Source organism: Dryobates pubescens, chromosome 15 (assembly GCF_014839835.1).
Source record: "Dryobates pubescens isolate bDryPub1 chromosome 15, bDryPub1.pri, whole genome shotgun sequence".
NCBI lineage: Eukaryota > Metazoa > Chordata > Aves > Piciformes > Picidae > Dryobates > Dryobates pubescens.
The window spans coordinates 22644197-22653383 of NC_071626.1; the positions used below are offsets into that span (position 1 = coordinate 22644197).

At 43.3% G+C, this 9187-nt stretch overlaps 1 protein-coding gene across 1 annotated transcript; it reads right to left on the reverse strand.

The window, feature by feature from the left end:
• Nucleotides 1-213: 213 nt before the first annotated feature.
• Nucleotides 214-8838, reverse strand: MGST1 (microsomal glutathione S-transferase 1). Its single transcript, XM_054167929.1, has 4 exons — nucleotides 8776-8838; nucleotides 6081-6228; nucleotides 3575-3669; nucleotides 214-1166 (listed from the first exon to the last, which is right to left on the reverse strand). The coding sequence occupies exons 2-4, from the start codon at nucleotides 6204-6206 to the stop codon at nucleotides 920-922; spliced, it is 468 nt and encodes a 155-aa protein (XP_054023904.1). The 5' UTR covers nucleotides 6207-6228; nucleotides 8776-8838; the 3' UTR covers nucleotides 214-919.
• Nucleotides 8839-9187: the final 349 nt, after the last annotated feature.

Below are 9187 nucleotides of genomic sequence, written 5' to 3' on the forward strand. Positions count from 1 at the left end.
GATGATAGGTTGGACTTGATGATCTCAAAGGTCTTTTCCAACCTGGTTAATTCTGTGTTTCCGTATATTCAATTGGAATTATGTGATATACACATTTTATGTTACTCATTTTTTTTTAATAAATTCAGCAAAAAAAGTAATAAAAAATATAAAATCTCCCACAAGGTTTTATACTTTATTTACAGTCACAGAACCTATGTTTGGAGCAGCCTCCACAAAAAGAATGACTTCAAATTTTCACCAGCATCACGAAAGAGAGTTTAGCCCAACTATTTTGTTTCTTTTTTAATCTATTCAGCTGACAGAAACAGAGCTGCAACGGATTGGGTTTTTTTTTAATCCCAAAGTACATTATCCAAACAACAATTTCATCAAAGATTTTTTACAACAAGCCTAGCATTACTGGTTATATCTTATTATTAAGGTAAGCATTCTTCAAAGAACTGTATGATTGGAATCTCTCCCTGATCCACAGTGACATGCTATTTGCTGGCTGCAGTGAGAAGAGTCAAAATGAAAACAAAAATACAAATACGCTTTCTTTTTTTCCTTCTTGTCTTTATTGATTTGGACTTCAGAGCTACAGCCAAAAATAGAGCATCTCTAGAAAATTACCACACATGCTATCAATACAGCATCATCACATGTTTAGAATTGTAAGCACTTGACAAATGGCAAAGGCAACATTCAATCTAATATTTTGGCAGCACGACCCATGGACAGGGAACACAGGAGGAAGGATTTGATTTTATTATTTTTACTCCAAAAAGCAGTATTTCTGAACAGGAATAAAAAGCCTCTGTTACAAAATTAATTCCAGTCACCATGGAATACTCATGCTGGTTTGTTCAAGACATCAATACACGCTGCTGGAAACTTTGCATGGAATGTCGAATGGCAGACAGAAGCTACAGCTCTGCTACAGGTACAACACCGTCTTCAGCACTTTGTATGCCATAGAGATGGTCACTGCATACCCAGCTGCCCAAGACAAACCCCTGCCAGGCTGAGGAAGAGGAATCAAGTATGCCAAAGTGTGGAAAATCCTAGACCCAGCAAAGATCCTGAAATGCATCAAGGCTGTAGACAGCTCAGGGCCACTAAGAGCATACAGCAGTCCAATGCCAAGAAATGGGACAATATTTTCAAGGTCATTCAGGTGGCCTCTGGGGAAAGAAGCAAAATTGGTTTAGAGTGTTGTATTTTGTTAAATAAACCACTTCAAGCCTTACTTTTTTTCAGCATCTTCCAAACATGCTACTGTTAAGGCCCTAACACAGCTGTTGGGTTTCCTCTGCAGCAGGAACTTGATACAGCTACTGAAATGGCTTTGCAATCTTCACCTGACACCTCTCTGGTCTCTCCTGCTGCACCTCACATTTTTAAGCTTCTGGTCTTCTATATGAAAGGTCTTCATTTTTCTCCTAGACCTTGGTAATAGTAGGGACTTACAGGAGGTATATGAGAGCACCTGGGTGTGCAAGAATGCAAGGCAGAGAAGAAAACAGATAGATGGCATTTTCTTGTAGTTTCTCTCAAATGACCGTCAACTAACTAGATGACTGTGACCAAAACCGCTAGACTTCATGGCCCAGGTGGTCTATTCTGATCCCATAAACTCTGCCTTCTCCACAAAGAAAAGATGAAATATCCTATACAGGAAACATTCTATCACAGCTTCATGAAGCGCAATCATCTTAAAGAATGTTATTTTTGAGCATCTAGCAGGTGTGACAGTTACGCTTTTGGTTAATTTTCTTCGCCACAAAGCACTGAAATAGCTGAGAAATGATTGAGATTTTGCAACTATAATATGATTTACTAAAAATGTGTTGAGGCTGAACTCCGGATCATGAAGTATTCTTTCACACATCTTCCTAAATCTTCCCTGCTCCTTTTACCTCTTTAGAAAAACTGTAATTCCAGCCAAATTTACTGACTGAAACAACTTCTAAGCCTTACTAATTATGTCAAATTACACAGCCAACTAGAATCAGAACATGGTGCTGCTTTGCAGAGGCTTTCTGAACTCATTTATCATTACCCTTCAGCTTTCCACCACTCCTTCCAAGTGAAAAAGTACACTGAAATAATGTCTTTTCTAAACCCATAAACAGAACTAATTTCAACCACTTATACATGTGAGAAGCCATGCTAAATCTATAGGCCATTACCTGTTGCCAGGAAGCTTGCAGAAGGAAATACAGCGAACTTCCCTTAAGAATCATTGTTGGAAAGAACAGAGGGATGTCACAACATCAATGGACTAACTAGGACCAAGTAGAATTACTAGGTCTGGGGCTGGCTGAACAACTTTTGCAAAACAGCAGCACAGGATTTGACTATGTAAGCTGGTTGTGATTTCTCTAACATAACAACTCGAGTTAAAAGGGCATCTGGTAGTGAAGTTAGTACTGACTCAGTAGTCCTCTTCAAATTGAGAAAGGAATTACTCACCAAAAAATGCCCACTTTTGTAAAACAGCAAAAACTAAAAACTCCATGAACCCACTTAGGGGGGGAGAAAAGGGAAGTTCAGAGCATCTTTACAGCCCACTGAGATGAGATTTTACTTTTCAAGATCTTAATCCAGACAAGACATACATAAATATATTAGCCTTCAGGGAATCACAGTCATCTACACTTCCCAGGATGCACTGTTCTGAAATCTGAGCTGCTACCTATTTCCAAGATCTTCCCTAATGGTGGTTTAAATGAGAACAGTTCATTCACAATCAAGTTTCTGGTATAAAAATATGTAGCAAATAATCTGTTAGCTTCATTAAGGAACAATGCCACAAAATGCATTCCATTAAAGCGTTCCTTGTTAGCACAGGTGTATCAAACAGAATCTTGAGAGTTATGATTTTGTTAAGAAAAAAATTTGCCATCAGCTAGCTGCATAAGCTACACTATTTAGCCCACTGAAGTACAGCTTAAATTCTGCTAAAAATCTTGCAAAATAAAATACACACACCACAGGCTGCACACTGCCATGCTATTCACAGCATTCTTTCAAGGGAAGGGTCAGCTTTCCTGTACACTTGACACATTCGTGAGTAACCTCAATCCAATCCAGCAAAAAGAGCACAAGCTTTGCCTCCTGGTCTGTACAATTTGCTAGATTAAGGCTCTAATTACAGCTCTGGAGTTCCATGACTGTAACTCAGTTTTACCCCTCCTTCCCTAGTTATTTCCCACACGCTTTAGGAAAAGATGCAACTATTGCAAGCAGTGTTCCAGTTATACAGAAAGCTGATTTATGCTTAATGGACACTGCCTCATACTAGATCAACTTACAGTCCTATTTTACAATCTTCTTACCACCTCCCCTGTGCATAGAGGATATTATCCAAGAGCTAGCTAGGCTAATGAGGCAAATGACTTTTTAGTACGCATGCTGACCACTTGAATGTGGCACAGTTTGTTCATTTCAACAAATTAATGTATTAGATTACTACACAGAACAACACAAAACACACCTGGGTTTGCCAAAGAGAAGGGGGTAAAATTAACTAAGTGATTGATTTTAAATAGCAGACCAGTAGTACTGTCAAAAGACTCCTATGCATTACCTGCGCGCACGTTCGACATCCTGATCCGTCCGCAGGTATTTTTTAGCACCCTCACCTTTTCCAAATGATGCTGCGTCTTCTGGGTTGACAAATGCCTATTTCAAACATAAACACAGAAGAGACATTAGAAGCCAGAATGCTTGTCCCAGTCAAAGCAGTTTGCTCTATAGGTCACTCTTTTTACAAATGCCTCTGTAATCTCCCATAACTTACCTGAAGTGAAATGCATGGAGAATCACGTTTGCTGCATGACTATTTCCTTGAGCCTAGCCTGTATGTAGCTTGTGTGTTGACAAGTTAATGTAATATAATTTATGCATGTAGATAAAGCCTTCCTGTAAGATATGCAAGCATGGCAGATGGCTGATTCTCAGCCTGAAGTAATGGCAGTGGGCTGAAGGAACATAGGGACCCGAAAGGTAGACCTACTGTCTGTATAAGTCTCCTTCGTACTGTTCTTGACAAATTATCTGAAAGCCCTTTTGGAGCACTTACTTCTTCAGATGGAAGCAAGAGAATCCAAAAGACTTATTCCTGTCCTCATTTACGACCAACTGTTTCTCCTTTTCTACTTAGGTACAAAATTTTCCACTTCTATGATCCTTTATTATCTCCAAATACTGAAGACACTGCTTGAAAACAACATTTAATTTAGTCAGCAGTAGATCTCTCCTTGCTGACACATAAGTTCCATCCGAATGAGAGGAGAAACTTCTTTACTGTGAGGGTGACAGAGCACTGGAACAGGCTGCCCAGAGAAGCTGTGGAGACTTTCAAAACCCATCTGAATGCACTCCTGTGTGGCCTGCCCCAGGTGATCCTGCTTCGGCACAGGGGTTGGACGAGATGACCTCTACAGGTCCCTTCCAACCACTAACATTCTACAAGTCTATGTATTCTGAGGAGCATTCAGGCTATGCAGGACTAAGTCAAGAAAGAAAACCTTTTGATTTTAGGAGAGCTACAGATTGCTTGCTTAGGCAGACCTGATCCCTTTCTGTGAAATACCCTTGGCCTCACAAGGGTAATGTGTCACCCTGGTGACACAGTATCAGTCTCAGAATCAGCAACATTTTACCTTCTCTCCCCCCACTACCTGCTTCCCTCCATTTTTTTAGAACATTTTAAAGACTCTGATACATTAAATAGGAAATAAAAGTGACACTATTTAATTTGTGTGTTTTTAATATTGCTGTGTTATAAGAAAAGCAAATACTCCATATTAATGAAGGCCCAGCTGTCACCTGCATACCTATGGACCAGGATGGCAAAAGCATTAAGTACTCCACTGATACTCCACTGTACTCCACCAGTACAGCTGATGTGCTTCTGCAAGAGCAAAGGGAATTAAGACATCTAGGTCCTCTTTTGGCAATACAGTAGAGGCTATGTGCTCTACTATACACAATCTTCAGCTGTGCCAAAGACAGAGAGAGGTATTAGAAACCAGTGGCAGCTCAAATGCTGTGGCAGTGGGACCTCATGAACAACAGAACAGTTCAGCTGGGTTCCTGTCCCAACAGGCACAAAAAGCAGCATTCAAACAAAATGAGTGCTATAAAATCCTTGAAGAACATACACTGTCCTGCAGAAGCTGACCTCATAAGAACAGCCACATGGAGCAAACAGAGGGCTCTTTCAGCCCAGGATCATGTTTCCAACAGTGCCCATGAGCAGATGCCTAGAGAAGACCCAAAAACAGGACAAACACAACACAATGCTTCCCATGAGCCCTGTCTCCTAAGCTAGATGCAGCTTCTGCATTATTTATAAACCTGAGTTGATCTTTCATATATATCAACTCACATACATTTTCAGTCCTTCTCTCACTCTAGGAAAAAAGGGGGTTGTTTTTATGTTGTTCTTGTGGTGGTGGTGGTGGTGTTTTTTGTTTGTTTGGGGGGGATAATGACCTACTTGCAATGGAAAGGCTGAAACAATGAAACAATGTGGCTCTGATCAACCTGGTCTAGTGTGAGGTGTTCCAGCCCATGGCAGAGGGGTTGGAACTAGATGATCTTTGAGGTCCCTTCCAACTCTGACAATTCTGTGATTCTGTAATTAGGTAAAGTAAAAAGCTTTAGAACCGTTGGATGGGTTATGGATGCATAAAACCCCACTTCAGACCCCCTCTTCTGACCCTACTAGTTGGTTATTCACATAACATGGCTCCATACCACACATTATTTGCTTTAGAAATGGGGTACCCTGGACACCAGAAATTACAGTTATGAAAAACTCTTGTTTAAAATATATAAATGTTTTAGGAAGGAAATGTAAGTCAAACCCAACTGTAAGATAAGTCTCATAATCATCTCATAATTAGGTCATCCATTTGGGACCAACAGAGCACCAGCACACCATACTCAGAATATCGTTAGAGGAGGGAGACAGAAGGAAAAGAACAGCACCAGTATTTGAAAGCTGAAAAGAAATAGCTGTGATAGCTCTGTATTTCAATACAAATTTCAATCTGTTCTACCAGACAGTATTCAAAATTTCTTACCTTTCTTGTGATTCTGAAGTATGCTGTTATAAGACTCATTAGCATCATCTTCAGAAGAACAATAGTTGCATAAGTAGCGTAAGCCCGCAAGGCTTCATTGTCAAGTAACTGGGACGATTTAGCCATTTCTCAGCTTCTCACTGTCGACCTTTAAAAACATTAAAGTTAGGCTAACATCACAGCAATCCAAAGTTCTGACAAGAAGATTGTCAGAATAGCCTTTTGGGGTTGTCTTTTGTTAGGCATCACTGCAGTGACAGCACAATTTTACCATGGTGAAAAAGTCTATTTTCAAACAAATGTGGTTTTCCTCAGTTTATTTTCACCATGGCATAATACTTTAAGATGAGATATTATATTACCATTTAATATTTCACTTCACTTTTGTACCCTTATTAAACTGTCAAAGTCTCTGGAGACTTCCAAAAGCCGCCTGGATGCATTCCTATGTGGGCTACCCTGGATGACCCTGCTTTTGGCAGGGGGGGTTGAACTCTATGATCTCTTGAGGTCCCTTCTAAACTCTAACATTCTGTGATTCTGTGACATAAATTACCAAAATATTTAAAATAACTGCAGAAACACAATTTAGTCACAGAACTTACTACACTTTTGAAGAAACAGAAAGAGTTTTAGACCAATTAATTTGATCTATTGACTCTCCCTGTGCAGTTACCAGGATAGAGGGAGTATGCTGACATACTACACATACTGTAGTGTGTAGAGGAAAATTAGCATTGCCTACTTTTCTTTTTGGCAAAATGACACGATTAGAACTGCACCTCAGCTTTCAAACTAACCACTATCTTCCCACCCAGCAATAACTTGTGATCAAACTGAGTTAAAACATGCATTTCTCTCCTTTGAGACCTTATTCTTAAAAATCTCTTTTAACATGATTCACGGGCAAAGATTAAGTTGTACTGACAAAGAGCAGAGAACTATTTATGCTTTTATCATGGGAGGTTTAAGCTAATGAACTCTCTTTCCAGTGAAACAATACCAAACCCACACTGCTATGGAGGTGGTACCTTTTATCAGCATCCCGAAGTTAAGAATGTGATGAGAACTGAATGCATGTAAAATGAAAATGATGTCCCCTTGCACATTCAGTTTGTGCTCTGCCCAGAGCAAAGTGTTTACCTCACCAAGTGCTTCAGTCATGCACTTGGTCCATGTAGAGCTGGAATACATAAAAGTAGCATGTCTCAGCTTCACTCAAGACCAAAATAAATGTGCTTTTTGATACCGTTAACTTCCTTATTTCCTATAATTGTAACACTAACAGTAATAAAAAAGTTATTGTCAGCTTTATTACAGCTCTAATAATCTCTCATCTTGCTTTCAAGCATGAAGGCACTGCCAGTTATGGCCAAACAAGGGAAACTGGGTGAGCTGAGAGCAGTAGAAGACTCTTGCTCTGAAGGCACATCCTTGGTGAGGAGTGGGGCAGTATGCAAGTAGCTTTTTGCTCAGTGAAACAAACCTAGCCTTGCCTGGACCCATCTGGCTGCAGCGATGAGATTTTGCTCTTTTGTTCTTTCCAAGATAGTGCTTGGGTCACCAGGCCAAGCACTGGATCCAGGGATTACAACAAATTCAGTGTTCTCTCAGTTCTCAACCTGCAATTCAGTCGATTTTTCTCAGCAATTAACAGAAACTGCGACTTTTAAACTTTGTATCACAGCAGAAAGTTTCACATAACAAAAATACAGTAAATCAATGGCAGCAGAGCGTTTTCCCCCACTGCAATTTTAAAGCCATGCTGAAAATACGTCCAAGAACTCTACAAAGTCATGAGAAACTGTCCATCAGCATCTCTGGGTCCCTTCCACTGGAAACACACCTCATGTATCCATGTTTCCTACTTGGAGAGCTGGCCTCTCCAAGCTCTCCTAAGGCCCAGGCCTTGCCTTCACTGCAAAAACGAAGTTTACTGAAGAATTCATAGTTCTGACACCAGCAGAAATGCAAAAATAAACCCCACACGGTAAAACAACACAAGGCTTAAAGGGCTGTGCCCGGTAAAACTACCAACAGCCTGACGGGCAGCTTGATGCCCTGTGCTGTGAATGCAACGCCCGGGCACGAGTCCAGACCCCACGCACAGGGTCTTGAAAACCAACAGCTAAAGACAAGGTCTGTCACTGTGGCCTCGGCAAGGGCACAACCGCTGCCGCTCCACTCTGTCCCGACGCTGGCTGACGGTGCAGCCGTAACCAGCGGCGTTAGCCGTGGGGCGGCATTCTGCGGTTTGTCTCGTAGAACGCGGCGTTTCAAAACGCCTTCCAAGCACACTCCGAGGGCCGTAAAGCGCCCGGCGTCGCCATGCGCAGCACACCGAACCCCGTTTCGAAACAGCAGGGCGCTGCCGCCCTGCCCCCAGCGCTGCTCAGCCGTGCAGCCCGGCCTCCGCGCACGCCGATTTCACTTCAGCCTCCGCAGGCGGACGGGAGGACGGGGGAGCCCCGGGAAGCTGCCCCCGCCGACCGACGCGGGTACCGAGCCGCCGCCCCCCACCACACTCAGCAGCCACCTGCGAAAGGCAACAGCGCCCCCGAATTAAAACGCCTCCGGCTTGGCGGGCCGCCCGCGGAGAGTTTCGCGCCCAGAAGGCGGCGGGGGGAAAAGGCAGCAGAAGGACTTTCCGCTGCAGCCTGGCGGCGGGAGACGCCATCGCGCAGCGCCCACCCACCTCACAGCGTCCCCTCGGCGAGCGCGCACACCGCGACGAACCCCGCTGCTCCCCACCGGACACGGCCTCCGCCCGCCCCGAGGCCGGGCCCAGCCCCGCCTCGCTTTGCCTCGCCTCGCCCCCTTGTGTCGTGGTCCGGGTCACCGCCGCGGCTGGCCGTGGAACCGCTGTTACGTGCGGGTCGCTGCGGCGTCTGTCGCGGGCGTCGTTGGCGGGGACGCGGCCGGTTCGTCCAAGGCGGTTCACTAAGGAAAGGCTGCGTTCAGGCCCAGGGCCCAGCAAACCTTACCTGGGAGGAAAGGCAAGAAAATTTGTAAAAGCAAACACGCAAGAAAGAGTCCTCCTCTCTGAACACCCTTGAACCCTCCTCTCTGAACACCCTTGAACTTTGAGGCAGAGGGAGGCCAAAGAC